This window comes from Colletotrichum navitas (assembly GCF_030913465.1).
Source record: "Colletotrichum navitas strain CBS 125086 chromosome Unknown LY79scaffold_81, whole genome shotgun sequence".
Taxonomy (NCBI): domain Eukaryota; kingdom Fungi; phylum Ascomycota; class Sordariomycetes; order Glomerellales; family Glomerellaceae; genus Colletotrichum; species Colletotrichum navitas.
In genome coordinates, this window is record NW_026850627.1 from 24869 (window position 1) to 41758 (window position 16890).

General features: G+C 59.2%; 7 protein-coding genes across 7 annotated transcripts; 1 reads left to right on the forward strand and 6 right to left on the reverse strand.

The window, feature by feature from the left end:
* Positions 1-383: 383 nt before the first annotated feature.
* LY79DRAFT_390883 (uncharacterized protein) lies at positions 384-1289 on the reverse strand. Its single transcript, XM_060552938.1, has one exon. The coding sequence runs from the start codon at positions 1080-1082 to the stop codon at positions 612-614; it is 471 nt and encodes a 156-aa protein (XP_060409597.1). The 5' UTR covers positions 1083-1289; the 3' UTR covers positions 384-611.
* Positions 1290-2267: 978 nt separating this feature from the next.
* LY79DRAFT_524617 (uncharacterized protein) lies at positions 2268-4112 on the reverse strand (the record flags this gene model as incomplete). Its single annotated transcript, XM_060555645.1, has 1 exon — positions 2268-4112. One exon carries the CDS (start codon positions 4110-4112, stop codon positions 2268-2270), a length of 1845 nt encoding a protein of 614 aa, XP_060409598.1.
* Positions 4113-4420: 308 nt separating this feature from the next.
* LY79DRAFT_566945 (glycosyl transferase group 1) lies at positions 4421-8023 on the reverse strand. Its single transcript, XM_060558861.1, has 5 exons — positions 7447-8023; positions 6818-7203; positions 6465-6745; positions 6187-6389; positions 4421-5941 (listed from the first exon to the last, which is right to left on the reverse strand). The coding sequence occupies exons 1-5, from the start codon at positions 7558-7560 to the stop codon at positions 4805-4807; spliced, it is 2121 nt and encodes a 706-aa protein (XP_060409599.1). The 5' UTR covers positions 7561-8023; the 3' UTR covers positions 4421-4804.
* Positions 8024-9916: 1893 nt separating this feature from the next.
* LY79DRAFT_391257 (uncharacterized protein) lies at positions 9917-10631 on the reverse strand. The gene has a single exon (XM_060552940.1). It carries the CDS (start codon positions 10391-10393, stop codon positions 10028-10030), a length of 366 nt encoding a protein of 121 aa, XP_060409600.1. The 5' UTR covers positions 10394-10631; the 3' UTR covers positions 9917-10027.
* Positions 10632-10743: 112 nt separating this feature from the next.
* LY79DRAFT_673186 (methyltransferase domain-containing protein) lies at positions 10744-12114 on the reverse strand (the record flags this gene model as incomplete). Its single annotated transcript, XM_060564140.1, has 3 exons — positions 10744-11200; positions 11309-11513; positions 11640-12114. The coding sequence occupies 3 exons, from the start codon at positions 12112-12114 to the stop codon at positions 10744-10746; spliced, it is 1137 nt and encodes a 378-aa protein (XP_060409601.1).
* A 1017-nt stretch (positions 12115-13131) lies between these two features.
* LY79DRAFT_593531 (SET domain-containing protein) lies at positions 13132-14586 on the forward strand (the record flags this gene model as incomplete). Its single annotated transcript, XM_060561569.1, has 1 exon — positions 13132-14586. The coding sequence occupies one exon, from the start codon at positions 13132-13134 to the stop codon at positions 14584-14586; it is 1455 nt and encodes a 484-aa protein (XP_060409602.1).
* Positions 14587-14727: 141 nt separating this feature from the next.
* Positions 14728-16077, reverse strand: LY79DRAFT_673188 (beta-lactamase; the record flags this gene model as incomplete). The annotated part of the gene is made up of 3 exons (XM_060564141.1): positions 14728-15553; positions 15625-15889; positions 15975-16077. 3 exons carry the CDS (start codon positions 16075-16077, stop codon positions 14728-14730), a joined length of 1194 nt encoding a protein of 397 aa, XP_060409603.1.
* Between the last annotated feature and the right edge of the window lie 813 nt (positions 16078-16890).

A 16890-nucleotide genomic window follows, 5' to 3' on the forward strand; every position in this document is an offset into this window, starting at 1 on the left:
GGCAGAACACGAGGTGTGCAGAGCAAAGACGGGCCATCTTTCCACAAACAAGAAGACACGAGGCGGCACTGGGCTCAAAAGACAAATGTCGCACCGGCACTGCCGTGAGAATCGCTCGTGGGCGCCGGTTGTGCGACGCAACACAGCCAGAGACATTTTGCGTCGCTCGTCGATTGCAATCTCGCCTAGGCGAAGCGGTTTGGGGGAGGTTTAACAACGGGTCTACACTATTTTTCCTGTTCCAGCGCCCCCCCCCCCGTCACCCTCGCGGCTCATCTATGCGCGTCCCGTAGCGTCGCTAGCCGCATGGGCAATGTCTCCTCCTGGTCTTGCGCCCTTGAGACTCGTCGCCGCTAGCAGAGAGTCACTCAGAGGGCTCGAGAAGACAAGACACTCCGGGCAGTCGATGATGCAACAAATAAAATAAAAAAGATGGAGACAGATCGGCGGGGGAAAACATGATCATCAACGAGGAACCCCTCGCTATGGGCGAGACGGACTCACATCACCCCCGTCCTCTTCCTCCCTCTGGATAAACATATCGAACAGGCACGAAAGCAGCGATGATGACAGAACCTGGCCTGACAGCGGGGCGTGCTGAGTGAGCTACATCAGTTCAGTCGAGGCGGTGGTGGTCTACCGGTACAGTCACAAGCCCTGATGTCAGGGTCCCGAACGGGTTCGAAACTGTAAGCGACCCTGTGCTGCATACCCATCTTTACCCCTTCGCCAAACCGGCATCGGCCCCCTTGGATATTTCTAGGCGCTGCGGACGCTAACCCTACTCCAACGGCCCCTAAGCCCCAACCAGGAACAAACACCGGGTTATGCCCAGGCCTAAGAAAACACAACGTTGGCGGCTGACATGGTACAGCGCCGATATACCTAAGTCGAAAAGAGGGAATTCCCGGGACATGTGCTTTCCACCCCCTCTCCCCCATCATTTTGATTTTATTTGCTTTATTCGTTGTGTGTTCCGGCCTTTCCGCGTGCGGGTGAACGCCTCCGCAGAGGTGGTAGAGAGGCACGTAGGGATGGGTGGGAAAGGAAACGGTCCGGAGCAAGAAGCCTTCCTTTCGCATGCCAACCCTTCCATGCCCTCAACCTCGTACCATTCGTGACACACGCGAAAGGGCACAAGAAGAGGGAAGGAAAGGCTCAAGACGCCGTCCTCCGCTCAGAAATCAGCCAGGGCGGTTACGGGGTAGGTGTTCCGATCGCCAGCGGAAAGGGATCCGAGTAATCCTGCATGGGCACGGGATCCATGCCGGTGGTCCGACAGTTTTCATGGGGGGGGGGGGGGGGGGGGACTCAACCACTCGCTGGGAAACCAACCCTTTACGAATAAGAAGGGCGCACGCGGCTCAGCCCATGATGCCACTCTAGTCCCGCCCTTCCATACCTCGCAGGTCTCGCTATAGCGAGATGTCCGAGGTGCGAGCTGTGAGCTCGTCGAGCACCAATCCGCCCGTTGGAGTCTAGGTTTGCCGGTCACCGTGTGGACCGTATCATCGGGTCTACCCGTTCCAAGGAGGCGAAATTTGGAGACGGAGGGGGCGGTGGTGGGTGGGGGACTGACTGGATTTGGCAACTTTGGACGAACTCGAGGTCTACATCTCCGCGGCGCGATCACGGGCTGACAAACGGGGAGAAAGGGGGCTTCGTCATCTTGGGCCAGACAACGTACGAGCTTCCTTGTGTGGTTACTACACGTCTCGGGCGCGGCCGGGCCAGTCGCGAGAGTCTTTTCCGTCCAAGGAGCTCAGGGCGACGATGCCTTCTCCGCGGGCCGTCAGAGCATGCACGCATCGGCCATGCTGGGTTGGAAGACCATCAAGACCACGGGCGGGGGGCGGTGCGAGCTTGTCCCATGCCTCGTTCGTGAGGCCGCTTCAGCGGAAGAGGAGGAGGAGGAGGAGGAGGAGGAGGTCCCTAGGGGCGGGTGGAGGGATAGATATCTCGCCAGACGGTGAAAACAACCCTCTCCCCGGCTTTGGCCTCGACGAGAAGGAACTCCCCATCTCCAAAAGCCATGGGTCGATCGTCACGCTCTTGTTGTCACAGTGTCGTTGCCCACGAACTATTACATTGCCATGGCATCTGCCACAGACTTTGACGAGCACGTCGCATTCGCAAACGGTGCAGACGACCGCTGATGTAAACAACGGCTAAAAATAAAATAAAAAATAAAAGAATGAAAAGTATAACACGAAACTCAAGCCGCCAGTTCGCGTATAGTCAAGCATGAACAGCCCGCCCGACCGTCTTTACACACTCCTGGGCTCCCAGTCCCAATACCCGACGTTGGCGCCGCCCGGGCGCCACCGATCGAGCATGACGCTCCGGTTGTGGCAGCTCGGCCGGAAGTGGTCCTCCAGGTAACCGAACGGCCACATGGCGATGAAGCAGACCTCGCCAACGCCGCACCCGGGCTTGCACCTCTTCCAGCCGGTCCACCCGAGGTCCCTCTTGAGCGCCTTGATCGCCGCGCGGCCCCGCCGGACCGCGTCGCCGAGCTTCTCGTCCTCGTCGCCGTCGCCGTCGCCGTCGCCGTCCCGGGCAGCCGCGACGACGGCTTGGATATCGGCCTGCGAGAAGGCGCCGGCCAGCGCGGGCGCCGCTTCGAGCACGAGGCCGCGGACGCCGAACAGGTCCCCGCAGATGCGCTCCGCGACGGCGGACACTGCGGCGTGGAGCATGCCGTCCTCGGGCGTCCACTCGTCCCTCCACACCCTCGCCGGCGCGAGGTGGCTCGCGGCGCACCGCTCCTTCGCGTCCTTGACGTAGCCTTCCTCCTCTCCGCGCGCCGCCGCCGCCGCCGCCGCCAAGTCGGACGCGTCCCGCGGGTAGTCCACGAACGAGTTCGTCACGATCAAGACCTGGCCCAGGAACGCCTCGTCCCCGCCGTCTTCGCCCTCGTCCGCCAGCGCCTCGATGCGGTCGGCGTACCGCGAGACCATCATGTCGACGATGCCCTGCCAGTCGACCTTTCCCCCTGCCCGCTTCGCCCCTTTGACGATCTCCTCGACCCTCCCGAGAATCACCGCCCTCTCCCCGTCCGCGGGGTGTCCCAACCTTGGCATGTCCCTCCGCCCGTTCGGGTTGGTCACGTTCAGGGGGTACCAGAGCGCGCTCACCATCCCGCCAAAGTCCAACCTCACTCTCCCGGCCCCGATGCCGTCGTACCGCTGGCCGGCGGCCCTCGCCCACTCGAACAAGTCCATCCCGTGCTCCCCCTCGACCTGGTCCGTCCACGGGCGCCTCAGCACCGAGACGAGGTCCAACCCGTCAAAGAAGTCGCAGTAGATGGACTCGAACCCGATCTCCATCCTGATGACGCCGTCGAGGCCCCACGCCTTGACAATCTTGCAGATGTCTCTGGCGCGGTCGAGCTCTCCGAACCCGGGCGCGTCGTCGAACCCACGCAGCAAATAGTCCTGCGTATCCAGCGTGCCCATGGCCGTCTTTCCCGCGCTCATGCCGTCGATGTACAGCAGCTTCAGGTCTCGGTTCGCGCGGTACGTGTGGAGGTACCCCCGGACGGGTCCTTCTGGTCTCCCAGGCCTCCCGGGACCCTTCGGAGGCCTCTTGTCGTCGTCGTCGTCGTCGTCGTCGTCCTCCCCCCCGAGAGGTTTCTGTCCTTGAACCGTCGGGTCAACCGGCCGGCCGCCGTGTGGACCCCCACCTCGACCCGGCGGCGGGCGGCGCCCCCTCCAGCTCCTGGCAAAGTTCTCGGAATGCTCCATTTCGAATGCGAGCCACTCGTAGCCCTCGGGCGTGCTGTTGGAGTTGGTGCCGTGGTACATCAGCGTACCCTTTGGCACCGTCGCGGGGATCAGCCCCATGCCGTTGTGGTACACCGAGGACCCCCACTGCCGCATGGCTGAGTGCACCTCGTTGAAAACGTATGCGGCATTCTCGCGAGCGTGTTCGGGGCTCGGCGCGAAGCCGGAAGGTGACGACGACGACGACGATGATGGCGGGTATGCGTGGGACTCGTCCGAGTGTGGTTGTCGCAGCGAAAAGGGCTCGGCTGACACGAGGCCGGCTGTGGTCGGAGATAAAGCCACGCTGAACAGCGCCAAGGCGCTGACCGAGATCAGGTGGACCATCTTGGTTCACTTATTGAATCGTAGCGTTTTTAGCCTTTTAAACGCAAAGAAACCACCCGAGCAAAACGCCAAAGGATAAGCAGGATTGTCTGGTCACCGGGGGAGGGGATGAGTGAGGAATTAAACCGGCAGAAAGGTGGAAAGATTACGTACCGTCTGTTTGGCTTATCAGCCGAAAGGATCGATCCATCTTGTTTGGCGACCAGAAAAACCAGGGTCGAAGGGACTTTTTGCATATGCGTGGCTAGTCACGCCAACTAACTGATTCGCGGTGACACTCGAGATGTTGTAGCGGGACCTTCCGGCCAGGGGGGGGGGGGGGGGGGGGGGCAGGCTGTGCCTTCACACGCTGTCACGGGTGACTCACCTGTCGTCACCCCGGCGCTCACTCGCTTTGTTTGATGCCACGTTTGAACACTTTCTGCGAAACATCCGTTTACGTGGTGGAACTCGCCCAATAAACAAAATAACTCGGCGACGGCTGAGATACGTAACACTAACACCGCAGCCGCATTATGCAAATCAGTGGGGTTGCGCATCTTCATCTAGCAAACATCTCTCTCTCTACGTCCAAGCATCACGCCGTCGCAAAACCAACCCTCTTCCATGACAAGATCCAAATGTTCCGACTCCGCCCACAGAATCGCATGACATCTTAATGCACTAGATAGTCGCTCGGGGTTTGCGTCCTTCTACTGACCCTTCTCGCCGTCCTGGCCATTGGGATTTCCAGAGACAACGGCAATGTCCTTCTTCTGCGTGAACTGCCGCGGCAAACGGTTCTCCCCTTCCGTGTAAGGTTTGCCGGCTTCCTCCCGGGCCATGTCGTTGACCCAGCGCTCATCACCGCGCAGCCCGGGCCTGACACCCACTTCGGCCCATTTGGCGGCAAGGTAGAACCAGCCCAGTGCGTTTCCGACTGTACCCACCTCATCGCTCACGCCTGTGGCAGCAGCGTGACTCATCTTCCTGTGCAACTCGTCGTCGGTGAAGAGGTCTACGAGGTGACCTGCCACGGTCTTGTAGTCACCGGGCTCAACCAAGAAGCCATTGACATTGTCCTTGACCTGGAGGGGGATGCCACCTGCACGGGTGGCAATGACAGGCCGGCCGGCATGCAAAGCCTCAGAGACCTTGACCTCGAAGCCTTCGCGGGTGGAAAGCTGCAGGACAACGTGAGCATTAGCGATGACCGTGTTGAGAACCTGATCGTTGGGATCGAGGCGCATGATGCTGCAGTCATTAATCAGCTGCGGGTAGTGCTTCTCGAGCTGGTTCATGGTCTGGTCATAGATCAAGCTGGCATCAGGATCGTCGATAGAGCCATTCCCGCAGACGACAAGCTGCGGGATGCTAGTCTCGCCCTTTTCGTCCATCAGACGCCGAAACTCGGCGTAAGAGTCAATCACGGTGGGGATGCCCTTGGAGGGGTCGAAGCGAGCCACCTGAATAATGTACTTGCGGGCTGGCCACTGAAGCTCCGTCATTCCCTGGTTGCGGCAGGCAGTGTTGTAGATGTGTCCGTAGTAGCCCGTGTCCCACTTGTTCAAATGCTTGTTCAAGCCATCCAGCCAATCGGTCGTGGCTGGGAGGTAGACCACCTTCTCCCGAGACACCGTGTTTGGCACAAACATGGGGATGGGATGGCTAATAAACATGTCGGCATGCTGAATGTTGCTCCACAAGAAGCGCCAGATGTCTTCCTGAGGGGACCCGGCTTTTGCAGTCAAGTCGCTGCGGATCTGGATGTGGGATCTGTAAAGGACGGGCCGGTCGGGTGTAATCTTCTTGATTAGTGGGATCAAGCCGGGCATCTGCGGGTCGTCAATCTGGACGGCGCACACATGTCAGCCGCAGTTCACAACCGAAGCCCCGGAATGTCTGATGCACAGGAACCGCATTCTGATGCGGATGGGGGCGGGGCGGTCCCTGATAGAGGAGAGCTCGTGTGGAGATCATCCCACTTTGAATGCACCCCATGGAGGGGCAGTCGGTTCTGCGCGTGAGGGGAGGGGCAGGTAGGTTTGGAGGTGACGGCTAGGGAGAGCGGGGAATTGGATTGGAGAAAGCTCACCATGACCACGTCGGCACCACCCTCTTCGGGAGGTCGCAGAGGGCCTCCCTCTGAAAGCCAGTAGCGGTTGGCGTTGTCCGTGATCCAATCAATAATGGACTGCTTCTCCTCGGCCGAGACGCGCTGATCTGGATGGTTGACTCCCTGGAGGATGTTGTGGATGTTCTTGGTGACCCTGAAGACGCCGGGCCTGGGCTTGGGCACTAGCTATAATGTCAGCTCCATACGATTTTCCGCGGATCAAGCAGTCATCTTCCCTGCTGGATAAAAAAACGTACCATACCAAGTCAGATCAACGCCGATGAGACGCGCAAACCGGACGAGGGCGTGCCGCATCAAGGCGACACCACCTCCCTGCGGGGTACTACTGAAGAAGGCGATCTTTATCTTGTTCGCGCGAAGCTTCTTGGCATAGAACATGGTGGCATCCCAGGTCGAGGCGCCGCAAGTGTCCTTGTGGTTCTGAACCGTGTTGAGCTGCACGCGGAATCCGGCGTCGGTCTGGACAATGCCTCTCCAGCCAACCTGGAGCAGTGGAACCAGTGAGGGACCAAAGTTCCTGCAGATGAGCTCTTAGCGGTTGGTTCTGTCGAGTTGTGAAGTGCTGATTGAGAGGAGGAAGGCGTCTTACATGATGCACTTGCGAGCCATCGAGTCGGCTTGCTCGTCAACGCGCTTAATGTCCCAGAAGCTCTTCTCCTTGTGTTCGTCATCGGGGCGCAAGACAACAGGAACAATGTCAAGGTCCAGCCATAGACGAGAGCACAGAGACTGGCTCATGTATTTGAGGGTCGTAGGAAGACCGGCACCGATGAACTTGGCGAAGTTTGCATGTTCGTAATCCTCGAGGGTGTTGATGACATAGTCGGCAATGGCGTCGTTGCCTGTTTGTGTGGCATCGTCAAGATTGATGTACTTAACCGTGAAGTCGACCAGGTAGACGGTGTCGTGGATTGCCAGGGCGATAACGGCGGTGTGGGAGTCAGCAAAGACGGCCGAGATACCACAATAGAGAGTCTATCAGGCCCGTGTTAGTTGAGGAGAGGTCTTGGGTCGGGCCGCGATTTGGGACGTCGCCTCAACGGATGTCATCACACTGGACAACTATAACCGCCAGAGGTGCGGTTCAATGGGTTCGGGGAAGGTTGCAGCTCAATTTCCGGAGCGAAGCTGGAAAAGCGGTGGACAAGACGGCGGTACTGAGGCATACGAAGACGGGGAGGGGAGTCGACGATGGAACGGAGACGGTTGATGACTTACAGTAAGAGCTGGGCCAAAATGATTGCCCGCGTCATGCATAGTGCTCATCTGCCTCCTTCGGTGCGCCGAAGCGCCAAAAGAGAACTGACGGCCTGGCTCCTTTGGGGTGGCCATGACGACGAGGTTCAATTGCGTGTGCAGAAAGATGAATTGGTGTTGAATTGATAATTGGGACAGAGGAACCGAAGGGGAGCTCAATTGAATGATCTATGGCATTAAACCCGCAGACTTGAGGACAATAACGAGAGGCAGAATCAGAAGAAACAGAGGCGGATGATGCACGGGTTTTGTTCTTGAAGCCAGGATGGGGCGTGGCGGACTGAGAACCGGCGAGAGGGAAACGAGGAAGGCGAACAAGGACCACGGCATGGGACAAAGCTGTAAGCAAGGTGATGAGCAAGGAGGGGAGGAGGGGGTGATGTCCGTACTGTACGACGGTAACAATGTAGGAAGGAGCACGGACAGGAAGGCAGGCAGGAAGGCAGGAAGGCAGGCGAGGGTGGTTGCCCATGTTGTTGGGGAAGCCACCATGGGACGATCCTGCCGTGTCTGCCGACAAGCAGGAGACGACTCTGACGGGGGGGGGGGGGGGGGGGGGGGAAGAAAGGATAGGAAATGGGCGCGCCTGGAGTCGAGTCTAACTACCTTCGCTGAGATAGGCGAGGTACTCCGTTCCGTATACATGATTGAAGCTTGGAAGAGACAAAGCACCCGTATAATTATGCAGTTTTGTTCTTGGAAGACCTGTTTGACATCACGCAACCAAGCTCACTCCTGACCAAAATGAGGAAGCTGGGGGGAAATGGTGAAAAACAAAAACAAAAGTAAAAATAGAAATAAAATTCAAGTCTACAGATAGGTACCTTGCCATGTGCACAACACGCATTGACATGCAATAACCTAGGTCGAGAGAATAGGTAGAAGTGAGAAGGGCCCTTTCACGACCGGTACCTTCGGGGCGGGTAACGGCCAAGCGGGGCCGGCCGCGAACGGTCAGCTAACGTCAGGTCACTGTCACCCAGGAAAGGAGCGTACCTTGGTACGCAAGGTACCTACCTACCGGTACCTACCTACCTTGCCCAAGTGCTTACCTAAGTAGGCAGGTATTTGCCTCGGTAAGGTGATGCCTCGCCTCATCTCGTCATTTTCCACCCAAAGCCCAGGTCTGTCTGGTTTTGGGGGGATGCCGTAATATTCATTCGTGTCCAAGTGTCACCTTTCGGAAGCTCGTATGCAGCGGTATTGCAGGGAAAAACAGTCGGCCATGTCCCTGTCGTACGAGCACGCTGAGCTACTCGTACTCATCATACCTACATAGCTACAAACCTAACGTGGAACGCCACAAGGCGAGGGCGAATACTGCTGAGGAAAGCAATCCTTGCTCTGCTCTGCACGTGTATGTAACCGTACCTTAGTCGTCCCCTCCGCACTTTGTTGGTCCCTTGTCCGTCTCAGAGCCATGCGGTTGAGCTATCAGCCCGGTACTCGCTGTTACACGACTCCGTCCGACCCCGTATCAAATGTGGTTCGAGGAGGTCGGGGCTGCTGATGAGCGGTAGCATTGCAGCAATGAGGCTTATGCCCGAGACCGCATGTTACCTAGTAGTGACCCTGCATGCCACATTTTGGGCTCCGAGGCAAGGTACCTACCTATCTACCTACCTACCTAGGTACTTAGACTTTACCGGGCACTCTGGTAGGTAGGTAGTTTTGGATTCACTAGGTAATATTCTTATTTCCTTATACGTGTAGGTCCGTCCACCCATATGGCTTTTTATCGCAACGTCTTTGGAACGTCATCAGTCCATCGACGGCAAGTACATCCAGCGGCACCTTCTCATTTCCGAGCCGCCTGCCGCCTGCCGCCTGCCGCCTGCCGCCTGCCGCCTACCGCTTCCTCCTGCCGTCATACAGGCAGACAGACAGACGAACACTTCCACACACACGCCCCCCCCCCTTTCAAACCAACGCGCCTTGGCCGCCGCCACAGCGCCACCCGGTGATGGAAGATCAATTTATTCTCTCTTCACCATTCTCTCGAGGAGTGAGCATACGACACGCCCATCGCCGTTGAACACTTGAAGTAGCTCGTCAAGGACCCAACAACTATCTAGACACCAAAATTCGGTCCTCTCACACAGGTGGCAGGCACTCTTGCACCTCCTAGCGCATGACGGCGGGCTCCGTCTCTCCTCGATGCTTCAGCTCGTCGACGTCGCATTGCCATCTCCCCTCCCTCCCCCTCAATGCGCAACCAACCCGAACGGCCGGATCAGTCACGCATGCACTCTGCTCTATCGACACCCTGGAAAGAGTCGGTGAGAAGACAGCCCACCCAGCCCGCATTGCTCAGCCTTGAGAATCGTACGGCAAGGTGCCAAAGACCATTCCTACTGGGCTACCGCACTCAACCACCCTACTGCCAATCACACCACACCCACTCTACGATGGCGGTCCTCTCTGAGCTCTTTTGTTGCATTATCACAAGGAAAACATGGCAAAGTCTTTGCAACAGCTCGAAAACCCGCGCACTTCCTCGACCCCTACTCGACGGGCAATCATTCTCGTTGCACGACGCTGGCTACAGCAAATGCCGAGATGGACAATGATCAAGTCTGCCTGACACCACATTCGAGCTGCACCCGCCCCTCAACCTTTTGCCCTGCCGCCCAGCTCGCTCCACGGCCAGGTACTCGTGCACCCCCGACATTACTCTGGCGCGGAAACGCATGCATGTACAGCAGTAGCTCCGCCTGCAGCTAACTCCATCACAACACCAACCCCTCACCCCGCCATGCAGTGCAACAAGGGCCGTTATTTGGTTTCGAAAACCATATTTTCGGCCGTGGGGGGCCTCTTCGTTCTGGGGTAGGCTTAGGTCGTCGTTCACACTGCACGACACGGAACGAGTTGCACCAGAGCGCATGACAACACAGCATCCTATCATTCAATCTCCAATAAAGCATGAGAAACGCTGTAAACCCGATTGCCGATGGGCATGTTGAGGGTCGTCCTTCATGAACCGAGCCCTCTGCTGTGACAAGTACGAGTACACAGCCGAACCAACTTCGGCGCCCGATCGGACAGAAACATGTTCCTTTCTTATTAGGTTCTATATATCGCTTTATAAGTATTAAGGGCTTCAAACCCTTGGGCCAAGATCAAATGATGCGCCTTAGTTACCATGGTATCTCCGACCGGTACTCCTAGTCAAGGCCCTTACTAACCGCAAACCAGCAGCCCATCAAACAGAAACCCCTCGCCGAAACACCAGTGTGAGGAAAACATGTGACTGAATTATAAGTTGTGCGGTTTCTGGCCGAGGAGAATGTGGAAGTAAACATAGGAATGCACCGAAGGGTTCTCGAGGTCTCTTCGCACCTCGTCCAGGAAGCTCGCGACCTCGCCGTGAGACCACTCCAGGATGTCGACGAAAGGGCGAAGCGTGATGGCCTCGAGGCCCTCGTATACGACGTCTTGTGTCAGCATGCCGATGAGCTTCTTGATGTCGTCCTTGGGCCAGGGTCCGACGGGCACCTTCTTCACCGTATGCCGAATGTCGACGAAGCCGGCGTCGCGGAGGCGCGCCGGGTTCCGCTCTGCGGCGTGCATGTCTGTGTCAACGCGTCGCAGGGCCTCGTCAAGGAGCTCGACCATGCGGGCGGGGCCGTAGTCGGCGGGCATGGTGTCGTCGTCGCAGCCGTACGTCCAGCGGAACTCGTGGAGCTCGATCCAGCCGCCCGGCTTCAGAGACCTGTTCGCGGGGTTGGAAAAAGGTTGCCTAATCAAGGGGAACAACCGGCAGGGACTGAGAAGGAAGAAGAACATGGAAGTTGGCGAGGAACAGAACGTGATGCCTTACGTGTATGCGTTGCGGAACAGTTTCGGCCAGTCGCGGATCGACGGGGCCATGTTTCCCAGGCGGACAAAGTCCAGCGTATTGGGAGGGTCGTTCCACTCGTCTTCGGCGTCGTCGATTATAAAGCTCACGTTGGGCGGCTGCATCAGGAGCTGAATAGGGCTCAAGTCTAGACCGATAACGGCGGCCCCGGGGTACTTGTCGCCCACTGCACGTACATGAGCGATTCAGAATCGCCGATGGTAAGCAACCCGCACAGCCGCAATGTCCACCGCACTCGCAGCACATCACAGCATACGAACAAGTGATTACAAAGGAAAAGGTGAGGACTCACTTTCCTCAACCCAGGCGCCGACGCCCGTGCCGACGTCGAGGATCCTCTGCGGGTTGCGGAGCGGGGCGTAGTGCAGACGGACGCCGCAGAGGAGCACCATGGCGTCGTGTTTCATGAGCTCGCGGCGCTGCTCGGGAGCGTCGTTGGGGAAGGGGTAGCGACCTTCGCGAAAGCGGTGGAAGCTGCGACCGTGCTTGTAGACAAAGTCTGTGACGCTCGGCGTCAGGGAGTAGATGTCGTCTCCCGCGACGGCGTCGGAGGCAGAGGCGTAGCCGTCGTCCTCGTCCTCGTCGTCGTTGTCGCCGTCTCCGGAGACCATTACCGCATCATCGTTCATGGTCGGAACGAGGGGGGTGGGGGCGGCGGCGGCGGCAGCGGCAGCGGCCGCGGCGGGTACAAATGTGGCGCCGTGGAGCTGGTGGATGGTTCGCGGCGGGTTGGCGCCGGTGCCCAAGGGCGGAGGGCGGGATGCCATATTTCGGGTTCGAGCGGCGCAGGAACGCGGCGAGAAAGGACCGCAACAAGAGGTGAGTAGGAGTGATTTGCGGTTGTCGTACAATTAAACTTGACACTAAACACCGAGAGATGGGGGAAAAGAGCGGTGGGGAAGTTGAGACGATCCCCTGCTCCCCCCATTCAGTCAGAGGAGAGAACATGTTCGCTCGGTCGCTATGTCTATTGGAACATGGCCCCCTGGCTCTCTCTCTGGCTGTCCCTGGCCGCCACCTCGTATACGGAACCGTCGGCTTTGGAGGAGTTATATCTCTCATCTATGGGATGGGTTGGGTTGTTTATGCCATTTCCACATGTCAACATTCATCCTCCCCCGCGTCTCTATCCTCACCTTTTCATCCAGAGCGACAGCAGGGCAGCGTCCGGGTGGTCTCTCTCGTACTTGCAGGCCAGGGCGAGGTTCAATCTCGATCCAGGCTTGGACAGTTTTGGTTCGTTACGTGACTCGCCAGCGACAAGTCTCCATCGAACTATCCTTAAGGTTTGAGAGCTGCAGATAATAGGCTATAGCCATGCTCTGAACCAAGAAAAGGAAATACCCGGTACGATACCGTACCTTGCTCGTTTCCTTTGAATCCTTGGCAGAGGAAAGTTAATCCATTCGACTTGGCCACTGAACTTGGAAGAGGCCTGCCTGTGGCCGTGGGTTGATGGCAGGACTATGAGAAAGGGAAGACCCTTTCCCCCACCTTCACCTTCACCTCCGATTTTTTTTTTTTGCTACCCCGCACTACCTTTTGTATAGACACTAGGGCCGAGAAGAAGGGGGGGGGGAGGTAAAAATCTGAACGTTAATCATTCAACCCAGACCAGCCCGTCTCAACCTCTTGTATCTCTCTCCATTCCTCACTCCCTCCCCCCACACACACTTGTGAAAAAGAAGCTCTAGCCACATCGTGGAGGGGTTCGGCATTGAACCCGACATCCCCGACATTTCTGACGGAACCCATCCTCGTCGGACGCCCATCATCCCACCACAATGGAAGAGCTAGTGCGCTGGGCCACATCCCACGGGGCCGCCCTCCACCCCTCGGTCGAGGTCTACGACGACCCCAACACCGGCAACTCCTTCCGCGCCTCCCCGGGCGGCCCCGGCGTCAAGCCGGGCGAGACCGTCGTCACCTGTCCCATGGACCTGACGCTGTCCTATCTCAACGCCATCACCACCCCTAGCCCGGGCTTCCATCACGAAAACAATAAGGACGACGGTGACGACAACGACACCACCGACTCGTCAAGCCCCTTTCCCCCTGCATTCCTCGCCTCCGTCCCGCCCCACGTCATCGGCCGTTTCTTCCTCATCCACCAGTACCTCCTCGGCAAGGCGTCCTTCTGGCACCCCTACATCAGCACCCTCCCCCAGCCCGAGCACCTGCAGTCCTGGATCCTCCCGCCACTCTGGCCCTCGGATGACATCGAGCTGCTCGAGGATACAAACGTCCACGTCGCCGTCGCCGAGACCAAAGCGCGCCTCAAGGCCGAGTACAAGCACGCCGTCGCCGCCCTCGGCGACGACAGCGCCGCCGCCCGCCGCGGGTACACCCGCCTCCTCTACCACTGGGCCTACTGCATCTTCGCCAGCCGCAGCTTCCGCCCCTCCCTCGTCATCCCCGCCGCCCGCAAGGCGACCCTGGCCCTCCCCGAGGGGTGCGCCGTCGACGACTTCTCCCTGCTCATGCCCCTCCTCGACGTCGGCAACCACGCCCCCACGGCTGCCGTCACCTGGGACACCGACGCCGGCGGGAACGGCGCGTCCAACTCGTGCGCGCTGCGCACGCTGGACCCCTACGCGCCCGGCGCCCAGGTCTTCAACAACTACGGCACGAGCAAGACCAACGCCGAACTGATGCTCGCCTACGGCTTCTGCGTCCCCGAGTCCGCCGGCCTGCACAACGACTACGTCCACGTCCAGAAGCGCGGGGCCGCTGCCGCTGCCGCTGCCGCCGGGGGCGCCGACGCCGCCAAGGCCATGGACTACCTCATCTCCCTCCGCCCCGTCGCCGACCCGAGCTCCGCGGCGGCGAGGGCCGTGCGGATGCTCGCCGACGTCGACGGCGCGAGGGTCCTGCCGCCGTTCCGGCACGTGCAGGACACCATGGTCTGGGACCTGGTCCTGGCGCAGACGACGGCCGAGCAGCGCGAGGCCATGCTCCCCGTCTCCGAGGCCGCCGGCGCCGACGCGGACCTGGAGCGGCTGCGGAAGGTGCTGACGGGGGACGCCCCCGCGGCTTTCCGGCCGGTGCTGTTCCAGACCGTCGCCATCATCCAGGACAAGGTCCTCCAGGAGCTCGAGCGGCTGGACCAGTCCGAGTTCGAGATGGAGGAGGCCGGGGCGACGCGGAACCAGCTCATGGCATATCACTACCGCAGACAGTGCAGAAAGGTCCTGGAGAACGTGCTCGAGTCCATGGTGTTGCCCGAAGAGCTCTCATAGATTTTTTTTTCCATGGTTGTCTTTTTTTTTTTGTCTCTTCTTCTTTCCAATTTCCCTCCTTTTCTCGGTTTTCTTCTCCTTCTTCTTCTTCTTCTTTTATTCCTTCTACCTGCGCTTAGAAGAAGATGTGTCCGGTGTACTCTATGCCTGCTGCCCGAGAAGCCGGCCGTAGACGGCCCTCTCCAGCTCGTCGTACAGCCTGGTCACGACCGGGTCGCCGTGCGGTACGGTCTGCACGATCAGTGCGGCGGCGACGCCCGTCTCGCGGTCCATCCACCAGTGACTGTTACACATGCCGCTCCACTGCAGGCTGCCCTTCCTCCGCTTCCCCGGCGCGTCGCTCATGTTGAGGCACCCGGCCAGGCTGTGGTTGAGCTCCATGCCAGGGGCGAACTCGACGGCGAGAGATCCGAAGAGGTCCGCGAGCTCCTTCAGCATGGACGTCTGCTTCCCGTCCAGCTGCGGGGCGAACATGGCGTCCAGGGTCTCGGGCCTGACGAGCTCGCCGCCCAAGAGCGCGCGCAGGAAGACGCCGTAGTCCTTGGCGGTGGTCCACAGCCCCGCGCCGCCGCTGTCGATGGCGTCCGGGGCGGGGTTCCGCGGGGCCGGGCCGGGGGCCAAAGATGACCCGTCGTCGCCGCGGTACTGCCACGCGGCGGTCCGCTCGGCGACGTGGGGGAGCGCGTCGGGCCAGAATCCCGTGTCCCGCATGCCGAGGGGGCCGAAGACGTTCTCTGAGAGGTACTCGCCGAGCCTCTGGCCCGTGATCTTCTCGAGCACCTGGCCGGCCCAGTCGATGGCCGTGCCGTAGCACCAGCCCTCGCCGGGGGTGAACTTGAAGGGCGTGGTGAAGCCGTCGAGGGTGGCGTCGAGGTTCGTGGCGGCGCTGCTGGTCTTTTGCCGCCACTTCGTGAGGTCGGGGTCGGCGATGTCGTACCCCAGTCCGACGGTGTGCGTGAGGAGCATCCTATAACGTTGGTCAGGCGGACGTTGCTGGTGCAGAAGGGGCCGGGGAGGGGGGGTCGTCGCGAAATATACCTGAGCGTGACGGGGGTGGTGTTGTCTTCCAGGATGGGCTGCTCGTCCCCGTCGAAGCCTCGGAGGATCTGCATGTCAGCGAGCCGGGGCACAATCTTGCGCACGTCGTCGTCGAGGCCGACGGCGCCCCGCTCGACGAGCTGCATGACGGCGGTGCAGGTGATGAGCTTGGTCATGGAGGCGACGAAGGTGAAGGTGTCGACGGCCCAGGGGCGCGCGTCGGCGGCGAAATCTATGCGGCCTGCCGAGCTGCTGTACAATACGTCTGTTTTGGGGGATTTTTGGTTAAAACCCGGCTCGGAACTTGCAAGGGTAATTCGGTTCGGTTCTCGGGCAGGGGACCGTCTCACCATCTTTGTTGACGACGACGAAGGCGGCGCCGAGGAGCTTGTCTTTGGTGTCGTCGCCGGCGGCAGTGTACTTGGCGAGAATCGCATCGAGGGTGGAGGCCATTGCGTACGGTGTTGGGTCGTGGAGCGGCGAGGATGCGTGAATTAAGTGAGTAAGGAGTAGTGGTAGTAACTGACCGAAAGCCAACGCTCTTATTTATGTGAACCAAGAAAATGAAAAGGAGATGCTCGTCAGGGGTCTTGAGAGTTGAGAGACGGTCCCGGGATATGTGTCCGGAGCGGGAGGGACACGGTGGAAGGAAGTCTGGCGGCGCCTGCCGATCCCGGGCGAAATGGAGGCGGCTGCCCCGCACCTGCTTATTGATATGCCCTCGCCTATTTTGGGCAGGCAGGCAGGCAGGCACTTCCTTCCTCAGCTATTTCCTCGTTTACTCTTAAGTACCGAGGTACCTATGGCGGGTACATGGAAAAGTACCTAGTACACCGACGCTCCGCCCGTCGAGTCACCGCAGCGCACTGCTTGGCATATGCGGTCTACAGAGAGCCGCCGGGGGTGAGAAGCGGGCGTGGCGTTTATCAAGGAAACGATGGGATTCGACACCATGACGGGGCTGAATCAATGGTTGGTGTGTGCTGCGCAAACATTATGGCGAGATTCCTTCCGTATGCCGCGTTTACCGAGAGCTGGACCAGTCTTGGTCCTTGGTATGTATCCCAGGCTGTTCATTCACGGCGGTTTCTTTTGGCAACTATGGAGTTGACTAGATCTGGGCAGAGAGAGAGAGAGAGAGAGGTGATTGTCACAGGACCTAGATGCTTGATTGCCGTTTTGTTGTGGCGATGAGATGCAATCGGATGGATATGCTCGTTTGATGCCGGCCAAGTCACCAAGCAAGGCCGCTGAGACATCGGCATG

What these genes read in the sequence shown, in the direction of transcription:
- LY79DRAFT_390883 (XM_060552938.1), bottom strand. Translation starts at nt 1,082, where the DNA reads ATGCGAAAGGAAGGCTTCTTGCTCCGGACCGTTTCCTTTCCCACCCAT.
- LY79DRAFT_566945 (XM_060558861.1), bottom strand. Translation starts at nt 7,560, where the DNA reads ATGGCCACCCCAAAGGAGCCAGGCCGTCAGTTCTCTTTTGGCGCTTCG. An exon ending in CGTTGATCTGACTTGGTATG is followed by an intron (nt 6,390 to 6,464) that starts GTACGTTTTTTT and finishes CATTATAGCTAG; the next exon opens with TGCCCAAGCCCAGGCCCGGC. An exon ending in GTGGTGCCGACGTGGTCATG is followed by an intron (nt 5,942 to 6,186) that starts GTGAGCTTTCTC and finishes TGCGCCGTCCAG; the next exon opens with ATTGACGACCCGCAGATGCC.
- LY79DRAFT_391257 (XM_060552940.1), bottom strand. Translation starts at nt 10,393, where the DNA reads ATGATAGGATGCTGTGTTGTCATGCGCTCTGGTGCAACTCGTTCCGTG.